Genomic DNA, 12709 nt, shown 5'->3' with positions numbered 1-12709 from the left:
GTCCAGGTTACCCTGTAGATTTCCACAAATTTGATCTCGTCATTGTCTTGGGTTCATTAGTTAGAGTTAGGGTAACATAAGTTAATATCCCGTAGTACACCAATGACTGTATCTTTTGTGTCTCTGAAAAAGACCTCAACATTCTACTGTAAACTGGTATTTTTGTCTCACTCTTCTTGAGCTAAGTGTTCCATTTGTCTTAGGTTTCATGGATTCCTTCTTTTTTAATCTAATTTTATGTAATAATTTGTACTAAAATTTACAGATACATAGATAAAAAAACTAATCAAACTAAGAATAATATAAAATAATATTACAAACTTTTAAAAGGTACAAAGAAAAAAAAGAAAAAAGATTTATAAAGAAATTATTCCTCTCTCCTTTATATATATATACATAGAATACATTCTTCATTCTATGCAAAACTGTTTCTGACAAATTGATCATGATTTGTAGTGCCATGAGTCATTTTTATTAATTTACATATAAAACTGAACATGTACAGTAATTACAGTCTCAGTGGACTATGAATCACTGTGCTTCAGCATAGAAAAATAACTATTATCTATAACTATAAACTGATAGGGACAGTCCACTTTTGCTTACAGTTGGCTTTTCTAACTATTGGGCAGATTATGTCACTTACACACATACCCTTCTCATCTTTGGCTGGAAACAAAGGACAATGGATAATTTACCAAGTTTTTTTCAGCTTTTTTTAAGGAAATGTCAAAATGGTATGCTTATTTCAAGTAAGTGTTTTGTTAGTTCCCTGTATTATACAGCTTACACAGTTTTCATTTCATATGCATGCCGCCAATGTTTTTGTTCACAGATTTTTTAAAAAATTGTTACTTCCTGGTTTCTGAAAATATTTACAGGAGCATAGGAATTTGAAATGTGTTTCCTGTTCTGTTTATCACACATTTCATCAATATTGTTCAAGCTGAGCATGTCAGTCAAAATTTTACTGGTAAGAATTTAAATAAGGATTCTGATTATCATGCATATTTTATTTATAAAGCAAGACTACAGATAGATTTCTTAAATATTAATGCTTGACTCATTTGTTAAGTAATCCCAAGTGTACATTTTTGCTTATGAATGTAAATGCCTTGTTGGATCTAGCCCAACATGGCTAATCCAGACTAACAATTAATCAGTCCAATATTCTTTGCAAAAATTTCATCAAGTAGTAGACTTTGGAAGTATGCCAATTCACTGTTTTCTATCTTACCAAGTATAGTGGATTTTTTTTCTTAATTGAATCTTATAATTTAATTTAATCTTATAATTTATCTGTTGTCTCTTATAGAACTTTACATTGGCTTCCTTCAGACTTGAGCATGATTTTTTTAATATCTGGTTTTGTAATATAATATCCTTAAAACTGCTGTATTTTGGAGGATTCAATTTGTCTAGCCAGTTCCTATCCCTTGAAGTTATAAAGAACAATGTGTGACCCACATGGCCCCACATTTTAAAAAATGTACTCTCTAATCTGTGTTGTAGGTTGCTTGAAAACATTTTTAGCAATAAGTTAAAGTTTGAAAAAAAAGTAAAAACAAAATGTCTTTTATAAGTAAATATTTTGTAAGTTAAATTTGGTTTATAAAATTTGGTTTAACGTAATTTAAAATGGATTATTATTTAGCATTTTAAATTGCATTTCTTTCTTTCTTATTTGATGACAAAGTTTGAATGTTACTTTACATATGTGCGCATATGTGTGTGAAGATCAGTGGTGGTATTCAGCAGGTTCTGACCAGTTCTGGAGAACCGGTAGCGGAAATTTTGAGTAGTTCAGAGAACCGGCAAATACCACCTCTGACTGGAGATTTTAGAGTATCCTTCCCCTGCCACACCCACCAAGCCATGCCCACTGAACCAGTAGTAAAAAAATTTGAATCTCACCGCTGGTGAAGATAGTAAGAAAAAGAGGGTGCTATATTCTGAAAATGTAGCGTCACTGTTTGGCACAAGTATATATGAAAACGTGTTGTCATCTCGCTCTAATACTATCTGGATTTTGAGGAAATATTTAGCTTTATCTAGTTTTTAAATATCATTTTATGGGGTTAGTTTTTATTCAGACCGTCTTTTTAGTGCTACATAAGCATGGAGTATAGCCTTCGGGCTTTTGTGATGTTAAATACAAATCTTGAATTCCTTTTTGAAATTTAGAAATAAAGTGATTTCCAAATTTCTCCTAGCTATAATCATATTTTTTGGTATATAATTAGGAATATCAGTTTTGTCTCTATACCATTGTAAAATAGGAATCTATGATTATTCTTTGTATTTTCAGGAAATACCAGATCTTTTGAGACTCAGATACAGATGCTGGCACTTTCTGTTTGACTAAAAAATATGTGAAAAATGTATCTAAGGAGTAAAAACAGAATAGTAGCTATAAAACTGAGAAGGACATCGTGGCTTTATTTATTTATGTAGCGTTGGTTTAAATAACATTCTGTTATCCATTTTCCCTTGCTGCAAACCATTTTTTTCTCATTTGCTGGATAGATTTTTGACAGCCAGTTTTAAAGTGCCTTTGGAATCCATTTTCAGCTAGTTCAGCTAAGCTGGCTGAGGAACTCTGGGAGTTGAAGTCCACAAGTCTTAAAGTTGCCAAGGTTGGAGACTCCTGCTAAAGCGTTGTCAATAGTAGGGAACAGGCTTCTCTTGCAGAAAATAGCAGGATCAATCTCTGGCATCTGAAGTTATGATCTGTTAACAGGTTCTTGGACAATGCTAAGAAAGCTACAGTTAATAATCGTAGTAGACAACACTGATAGAAATAAAATACTATGGTGATTATAGTTTGTTATGTTCTGGTGTCAAGCTCTCTGTAGCATGACTTAACTCTTTACAGGTGGCTACTATTTATGACTATCACTATGTATGTTTTCTTTGAAGACTTTTCTTTCAGCTCTGAGGTGAAGAAGCTTCTTGGATGAGAAGCGAAATGTCTTCAAAGAAAAACCAGAAAGTCCGGTTGCCTCTTGAAAAAATACACTTTCTTTTATTGTTTATTTTGTTAGTATAAATACATAAAAATATACCTGAAATTAAATATATAAATATACACTGAAGCTCAGAATACTTCTTGAATCTGAAAAAAAATGGGCTGGAATCTTTAAAAGCATATTTGTACACTTTTTAATGTGCTCTAATGAAAGTTGTTGATTTTCCAAAACAAGACTAGTGTGTTTATTGGATTTTTCTGGAAATTATCCCCAAATATCCTTATTGTTAGTCAAAAAGTTTATCAGTTAGTGAGAAGAATGGCATGGAGAATGATTTCTGTTATATAGCTGAATTAATCATGAACTCCACCTTTGGGACAACTGTTCATAACAATAATGCCTCAGAACTGGTGCTTTATGGACCTTAAAACACTTCCAGCTATCATAAAACATTGCACTGCAGTCTCAGTCACATAACTGCATTTTGGGCACTTGGAAACCTGCTCACATTTATGATTGATTGCCAATTGCCTTGCAATCAGGTGATCACCATTTGCAATCTTCTCTGCCAGCTTCTGTGGAAAGTCAATGAGGATGCCGCAGGGAAGGTTGCAAGCTGACGGAATATTAAATTTGGGGTTCCTTTTCCCAGCATGCTCAGAGACTTTCCTTCTCCTCTGTTCAGGCAAAGGAAATCCTCCTGCTGACTGAAGGAACAGACCTCAAATCTGGTAAAAATGCTAGTGAATGCCATAATTCTGGGAGGTTTAGAAAACTTGGCTTCACTAGTGCTTTCTCCTCTGGAGGAGAAAATGCTAACAAATACCATTATTTTGAAAGACCCAAGTCCTGTCCCTGGCACACCACTTAACAACAAGATCCAGGATTGCTTTCATTGAGTGAAGCAATCATGTGACATCTTGTTTAACAACTGCTCTGCTTAAAAGCCAAGATTCCGGACCCAACTGTGGTTGTAAGGGGAGGATTACCTTTACATTGTTTAATCAAAGCAGTCTGGAGTACACTAGCCCCACATAATTAAATTGACAGAGCAGATGTTATGGAAAATGGGTGATCCATCAAGTAGCCTGGCCCTATGCTACTATGTAGGGCTTTATAGGTAACTACCAGCAGCTTGAATCACACACAGAAGGAACCTGACAGCTAGTGCAGCTCATGAAGTAGAGCAAGCAAATTGAAACATACCCATTATTGCTTGTGCCACTGCATTCTGAATCACTAAAACCTTCTGGCCAGCCCCATATAGAATGCATTGCACTTGTGGATGTATATGAGTGACTGCCTAAAGAGTTCCTCAATCTAGAAAAGGGCACAACTAGTACACCAGATCAAATTATGAAAAAGGCTTCCAGCCACAGTTAACACTTGCTTTTCAAGAGCAAATGCAAATTGCATGCCAAACTTGAAGGGGGAAGTACTACCCAATCCAAGGTCCAAGATGAAATATCCACCCAAAGATTTGGGTGGCTAATCAGTGTTGGTGGGATTGAGTTGTAGACAGTTCCTCCTCATCCAAACCCACAAAGCTTCCAGACACTAAGACAGAATCTTGGCAGCCTCACTTGGCTGACTCAGGGTCAAAAAATATAATTGGTAACAGCATACAGATGACCAGCAGTTGACTGGTTGGAGGGTGTTAGTTTGGGGGAAGAGAACTTCCTCCCTAGATCTTTTTTGTGTGGGTGGTCTAAGATTCTACTCTCTCACTCATCCTTTTCAAATTGTAAGCCCTCTCTAAGTAGTTTACAGAGATTGCCCCCAACAATCTAGGTCCTCATTTTATTGACTTCAGAAGGATGGAGGTCTGAGTCAACTTTGAGCCGTTCAGAATTGAACTCCTAGAGAGAGAAGTGAGTTAGCCTGCAGTTCTGCATTCTGACCACTGTGCCACCATGGCAGTGACAGAAACTGTCAATGGCAAACCATTTCCATATTCTTGCCAAAATAATTTATTTATTTATTTATTTATTATCCCACCCTTATTATTTTATAAATAAGGCGATGAGCATTACTAATACCCTTTCCTCCACCCATATTCCCCACAACAACAGCCCTGTGAAGTGAATTTGAGAGAGAATGGCTTGGTTCAAATTCACCCAGCTGCCTTTCATGTCCCAGGTGAGATTAGAACTCAGTCTCCTAGTTTCCAACCTGATGTTCAACCACTAGACCAGACTGGCTCTCTGATTGAATGGTATTGCCTATGTAATCAGCAGGAATGAAGCTTTTTAATATTGTTTTTATCTCTTGAAAAGAATCTAAAGGCAATTTTCAGTAATCTTAACGCTTTACTTTAAGAGGGTGAATTTTTGTATTTTTTAGTTGTATGACATTTCTAAAATGACAGATGAGATGGACTAAAAAAGAAAATTTGCTGTTGAAGCAATTTGTATTGCAGTTCGCAACAAGTTGTGTTATGTGATATCTTGTGGACCATTCCCTTATTTTTGGCATTATATCAAAATCTAGAATAATGAATCCAAATTTTATTTTGTTTTTAACTTTAAAATAGAACTGTGGAAGGTTTTTGTTTTTCAGACTAGCAGTGATAAAAAAGGGAATATTTTAACTCAGTCCCTTTTTGCTATTTATATATGACACTGGGGAGGAATACAACTTTTAGCCAGTGATTATTAGGACTTCCGCTATTGTGAAATTGTTGAAGCAAGTCTTTTAGGTCTGTAAAATGTTAATACTTTTCTTGCAAACATTAGTAAAAAAAATGTTACAATTAAAAATATTTTAAACATGCATTTAGAATGCTTTATCATGGCCATGTCAACAAATCCATTTATGGTCAGTGGATTAATTATCGTAGTTTGTTATACCAACAATTCCTGAAATTGTGAAGACTTTTAATAAGTAGTTATATTATGTAAAGTGATCAATAATTTTCTGTTTTTCAGGCAAGCCTTTCACATCTAAGGTGAAGCAGATGCGATTGCATAAAGATGACTTTGAAATATTGAAGGTGATTGGCCGAGGTGCCTTTGGGGAGGTAAGATTTAGCACCTGTATGTTTTTGCACCATATATAATAAAAAATTTACTACTACTATAGAAACATAGTGCATATAATTAAACTCCGGAAAACATCTCTGAGGTTTCTGATATACACCATACAGTATGTAGCATGTCATTAGATTTAATGATACATTTGCCTTTTTATGCTATAGTTTATAAGTCTTTTTCATTATACCAATGCCGTATGTCTTTTATTTTTTTGTTAATTTTTAATGGATTGATAGGCCAAAAATCATATCTGATGGTAACCAACTATACATTATATGATTGTGAAGATCAAAAACTATGAGACTGTATTATTCAGAAAGTTCCACTTTACAAAGAGTTTTTGAGTACCTGTTTAGTAGGTTATGATTTTATAATGGAAGTAAAAAGGCTTCACTATCTCTAAAGTATCTTTCAGAAAAGTTACGGTTAGTGATGAACACATCAATTATGGATGATGTTTTGTGGCTAAAGGACCACAAGAATGAGCTGAAAATTACTTCCTTAATATCCAGAGTTCTCACCTGCCCATAATAGGTGAGCTGCCCATTCACCTTCCTCTTTAATCTTTCCTCTTTTCCCTTAGAGATCAGAATGGGGAGAATTTCTCCATTCAGTCTGCATCTTCCTTCCAATGCTAACCATTGTCAATTTTACATCAGTCAGTGAAAGACCGTATGCTCCTTGCCTCCTAGCGTGATACCTTCTGTATTCTGATACTAGCACTACTTTGGCTCCTTGATGTCTGCTGTAGTAATATATTGGCCAGAGTTATTGTAAATGGCTTCCTTGGTGTTACAAGATTCTGTTATTTGAGATGCAGTCATAGTTTGCGTGACATTATGTACAAAGTAAGGAATATGACCTTGATGAAGATATATGGAAACCATTACCTAGGCCAAAGAGGCTGAAGCACTTTTTTAAAAGTCCAGAATAATGACATAACTTTGAGAAGCAGCTGAGGTATATGCATCTCTGAGTCACTGAAGTATAAGAAGAATGAGCAGATCCAGCACAATCAGGCTTGCAAAATTCTGTTGTTATAGCTAACCTCAATAATATTAGTAATAGTAGTAATTATAGTAGTACTAATAATACTGGTAATTTTAACTCATCAATAATATTCTGTTTCCTAAAGGTAGAAAAGACAAACAGGATATTCAAGAAGTTGAACTCCTTTGCTTTGAAGGATGTACACTGCAGGTAATCCTCAAGTTACAAATGTAATGGAGACTGCCAGTTACATTTATAACCCGAGGATTTGTTGGAGTGAATCACGTAAAATGAACATGGAAACTCCCTGCTTTTGCCCACACATTTTCTAATCGAATGTGCTAAGGGCACGAAGTCTCTCAGTGTGGGAATGGCCACGCGGGGCCTAGTGATGAAATAGGCCACTCAAGGATTCTCTCAGCCCACTGAGGTATCTCATGCTCCTCACAATTGCTTCCCCCCACATCTTGCCACGCCGGGTCTCACTTACTCGCAAAGATCTAGTGAGCTGTCTCCCCTCTGCCATGGTTTCTTTGTATCCTGGAGCTCCAAAAGCAGAGTGGTGAGAGTAGAAGGGTCTGCTCAGCTTGCAATCTCTCTCTAGGAGTCTTTGCAAGAAGCCCTTGCCACATCCCTCCCAGCCTCCGTTTTTGACAGCAAGGGATTTTTACACAGACAGTCAGAGCCTAGAGGGACACAATCTTCCTGGCAGCTTTGACAAAATTTAGATAGCAATATAGTTGTCCCTACTACTATTTTTTAATAAAAATATTGATGTTTTTCTAGATTGTTTCCAGAAAGTCATTTGAAGAATTCTAAGGAACTACAAAAAACATTTAGTAAGACTTTGCTACACTCCCTGTATAATTATGTGCCTCCCTAAAAATAATCTATAATCTAACAGCAGCCTGAACTTCAATTGAAAAATCTTAAATTATTGCTTTCAAGTTGATTCCAAGGTCAGATAAAGTTTGCTTTGGAGATATAAGAAGAATATATAAATGTATATATAAATTAGGGAATGGATTCTGATTTTTTGAAGATTATTCATATAGCCTTCATTCTGCATATATGGATATAGTTTACAGGGAAAGTAAGTCTACTGTGCAGGAACAGAGCCTTTTCTTAATTTAGAATACAGACTGCATGCAGCTCTCCAGTTTTTCATTACTTTAGTTCAAGGCAAGGACAGTTTATGCTAGTCTGGATAGACAATGCATATCTGCTACTGTTTGTGCCAAATGAATGCAAAACAGCTAATACTCTGGTTACTTCCTATATATTACTGTTTGATAGATTGATAGATAGATAGATAGATAGATAGATAGATAGATAGATAGATAGATAGATAGATAGATAGATAGATAGATAGATAGATAGATAGATAGATAGATATGTGTTTGGGTCTTTTCCCTTGTAAGATCGATACAGATACAGATACATACATACTAACATACATACATACATACATACATACATAAACATAGATACACACACACACACACACACACACACACACACACACACACACACACACATAATTCCTACAAAAGAAGCAATAGGGATCTGTTAGATTTATTTCCCCCTCAACTATCTTCATCCATTAACATATTTGAAGAAGGAAAGGAAAGGCAAATATGTTGATGTATAAAATACACAAGAGACCTAACTTAGTAAAGAAGGAGAAATCATTTGACAACAAGCCAGATGGCAATAACTGTTTGTGGGAAATATGGAAGAAGAATTTTGCCTTTTCCTTTTCCTTCAAACTAAAACCAAAATGTTTATATCAGCACATACCACAGATTTTTAGCAGGCTATTCATGGAGGAAAACACACTTCTAAAAACATTAAATATTCAGTTTTAATAAATCACATGGCAGACATTTTTGAGAGGCCAGGGAAAGTATGTGGTTATCACTTTACATTTCTATTCTATTTGCCGTTTCTATTTGCTGTTTGTGTGTGTGTGTGTGTGTGTGTGTTTAATAGTGATATAGATAAATTTCCAGTTGAGAGAAAACAGAATTTGAGCTAATCCATTTTGAAATACTTTGTGTTAATATGCAATAGATCTTAATTGTTTCAGATATGATCATTTTATGTTTTATTTGTAAGATTGATCCGCTATCAAGATCCACTATCACAGCTCTCATTCCTCCTATGAGCGTGGTGGGAGTCATAAAAATTATGTTTCTTTCAGCTTCTTAGAGATGGATGCTGTTATTAGAGCATTTGATATTCTGTAGAGGCCAGTACTACTGTTTGGGCAAAGAAGTCCAAAACTACAGTACATGGCTGCGATCTGTTTAATTTGATTGTCTAATAATGGACGCTCAAAAATACTTGGCTTTTTTCTTGCCGTGTTTAATAGTATATGTTTACATTGTGCAAAAAGACCCAAAGAAAGGTTAGGGTTAATTGATTACTAGTTCTAGATCAAAGCTTTAAGCTAATAAGATTAGTAGCTGCTAAGAATTACAGTACATATTTAAGCAAATAAGAATTCTCACAAGACATAAGGTTTCTGTACATGGAGTGGAGGGGGTTGGGAAGATTGCAAGCATGATAGTCAGCTTTGTTCTATGTGCCTGATATATATTGATTGGAGCATGCACAATTATGGTTGAAATTTCTTGAGTAATAACAGTTGAAAAAACTGTTTCATACTTGTAATGACTTTTGCTTCCATAGGGAAATGTCTTAATTATTGTTTCAAAGTTGTGCTTATGTCAGTAGTATGACCATTAGTTTCTAACATGTGTAGAACAAATATCAGTATAGGGGCTACTAAGTTAAATTATTATAATTCTAAATTAATAATCTCTATATAACTTAAGATTTCCTGTTCTCCACTTATAATGCTTACTATTAAGAGGCATTCCTATCTTCTAGTTGTGGATTTGGTCATATAAGCTATGATTTTATGAGTTTGAGGTCTAAAAATTATTTCTATATTTTATAATTTATTGCATCTCTGTAATTATCTGTCACGTTCAGTGTGAAAGTGCTCAACATACCGAGACTGAGTTATGTTGATTCATAATGTTGTTTTGATCTATGGCAGTAGTCTAAGCAACAGATATATGGATAGTACCAATGGGGAGAAGAAAAGGAATTTCAAAAGGCAATTTTAGATGCCTTTTTAGTCATTTTTACCATCTTAGTTATTTTGATTACCTTAGTTATTTTACAATTTCGTTGAGAGATTAAATACTTTTTTATGTTGTCTACTGTTGAGGTAATTCCCCATTAAGAGAATGAGCGCATACAGGGAGACGTATTTGAGAGTAGCGTTTGAATAATACACATACAGCACACAAATACACTGTACTGTAAATGTAGGTTTTTACTTCCAGAAACGTTAGGCAAAGTCCAAACAAGCAATCCAAAATCATTCACAGGTAGATCCGTCAGTTTTTTCAATCCAGGGATAATTTAATAACAAAGTCCAGTGTCAAAAAAACAGTTCAGTAACAGACTTACATTAAATCCAGAAAATATCAATCAATTGGGAAAAATGGAGGAACGGCAGTACTGTCCAACAGAAGGAAACAGAGATACACTCTCTTCTGAGACACAGACTAAGACTAAACAACCCAGGTTTCTGGCTCCATCTTATGGCCATTTGAGAATCCACACCCAATTGCATGCTCTTGCATTCCCTTAAAGAGACAGTATTCAAATGTCTATCCTGGTTTATATATTTCTAACCCAAATAGCTGTTAGGTGACTCATATTCCTAACATCTACCATCTATTATCGTCAAGATTTGAAGAATTCATAAATGCCAGTTATGTGCTTCCCATTCAAATGTACAAGTATGAGCCATCATTCATATACTGCTACTGTGACAACCAAAACAAAGCAAAACCTTGAACAAGTGACAGACTCCAGTTTCCCTTTGAAGTCCTGATAACCTGAATACAGAATTGCCCAGTTCAGCCATGCATGAATGAGGAAACTTTTGTTAAATTTTATCAATTAGTTTTATTTTTATTATCATTTCATACAAATTCATTATTTAAGGGGAAATCACAGTACCATAAAGTTTTAGACCCTTGTGAAAATGAAATATTTTTTCTTCCATTTTATTCATGAGTTGCAGATTTTGCTTAATGAAATCCCTTACAGATTGGAGAATGATGGGCTTCAAATACCTTTTCCAAATACCTTGGAATTTCACCTACAGCTGTATTACCTCTTAGGAAAATATTTGATGCAATGGCATTTCAATTCTTGTTTGATTTTTATCTTATTCCTAATTAACAAAAAGTAATGAAAATAGCAAAATAATTCATTTGTTTGAGGAGATAGATTAGATTAATAGATAGATAGATAGATAGATAGATAGATAGATAGATAGATAGATAATGTTTATCTGTCTGTCCATCTAATGTATATTGTTGCCTGTTCACAGAGAGGGAGGAATATAGATAAAAACAAAAGCAAAAATTCTGTAATTAAAAACATGAATCAGTACTATTAATGACAGAGTAGTAAGAGAATTATTGTTATGGGCAATATAGCCATTATAGTTCCTTGCACAGTCAGCCAGATATTCAGATTGGATTTTCCCAAGGATCTAGGATAGGCAGATGTTGATGTTTTATGGTGTTTGGAAGTATTGTTGCAGGATATAATTATTGTTAAATTTATTTGCTACCTATCTCACTATAGGGTTACACTAGGCAGCTTACAACAATAAAAAATGAAGAAATAAAAAGGAAGTTAAAACACAAAAAATAGAACAATAAAATAAAATAATAGAACAGTAAAATAAAGAAAGAAAAAGAAAACAAAGAAGATACATCACTAACTCACCATTTCCCTGAGATTCCCAAATCTGTTGACACAATTATGCTTTGGGGAATTCTGGAAGGATGTTAAGGATGGAGCCTCAGGGCAAGTGATGTTCCACAGAACATCAGAAAAGTGTTCTTCCAAATATTCTTCAGGGGCCGCCCCATGTACAGCACATTGCAATCATCCATTCAAGAGGTGACAATAGAACAATCAGGAGGTGACTAGGGGATCACTGATGGTAAGCAGAACGTCCTAATCCAGGAATGGGCACAACTGTCTTACAGTATGAAACTGTAGAAAGGACGCCTAGTTATGACCGCCACCTGGTCTTTGAGCAGGAGTCACAATTCCAGGAGGATCCCCAGGTTGCGCATCACGTATATTTGAGGTAGTGCAATCACAGCCATTGCAAAAGATATCATAATCACCAAATGGAGGGCCCCATAATCCAGAACTGCTCAGTGTTGCCACAGTTCAGCTGAAGCTTGTTGTTCCTCATCCAGGCCACACTTTCCTGTTACAAATACACACATACAAACAGTTATAGAATGTAGAATTTTTTTCAAGCTCAAGGAAAAAATAGCAGACAAGGAATGCAAACCAAACATTCTCCTCCATGCTGCATCAAGAGCCCAGGATGGGTTGACTTCTTCCAAGATGTCATAGCTGAATCTGTACTAAGATATAAAAGCCAGCCCCCGGGAGAGACCCCAGCTTTTGACTCAGCTCCTTTCAGTCAGTTAGCTGTGTCTCTGAAAGCGTTCTGTTAGATAGCAATCACCAGCAATCTTCAGTACTTTTTCCCTCTCTTCAAGCAACTCCCAGGGATCAGGAGAGCCCTGCAACATTGGGAGCAGCATCACAGAGCTCTGTGATAAATGTTCCAAACAGACCCTCAAGCACAATCACCAG

At 35.3% G+C, this 12709-nt stretch overlaps 1 protein-coding gene across 9 annotated transcripts in view; it reads left to right on the top strand.

Moving 5' to 3' along the window:
- Positions 1 to 12709, top strand: part of CDC42BPA (CDC42 binding protein kinase alpha) — a 158299-nt gene that overhangs the window by 43980 nt on the left and 101610 nt on the right. For all 9 annotated transcript variants that reach the window (XM_026695643.2, XM_087934521.1, XM_087934485.1 and 6 more), the window contains exon 2: positions 5897 to 5988. In XM_026695643.2, coding sequence (XP_026551428.1) covers positions 5897 to 5988 — 92 coding nt within the window. The remainder of the gene's footprint in view (positions 1 to 5896; positions 5989 to 12709) is intronic.

The sequence above is a fragment of the Pseudonaja textilis genome, chromosome 1 (assembly GCF_049901715.1).
Source record: "Pseudonaja textilis isolate UNSWEBS1 chromosome 1, rPseTex1.2, whole genome shotgun sequence".
In the NCBI taxonomy this organism is placed as follows: Eukaryota; Metazoa; Chordata; class Lepidosauria; order Squamata; family Elapidae; genus Pseudonaja; species Pseudonaja textilis.
The sequence above is the reverse complement of the archived record's forward strand: the minus strand, read 5'-3'. Positions and strand labels throughout refer to the sequence as shown.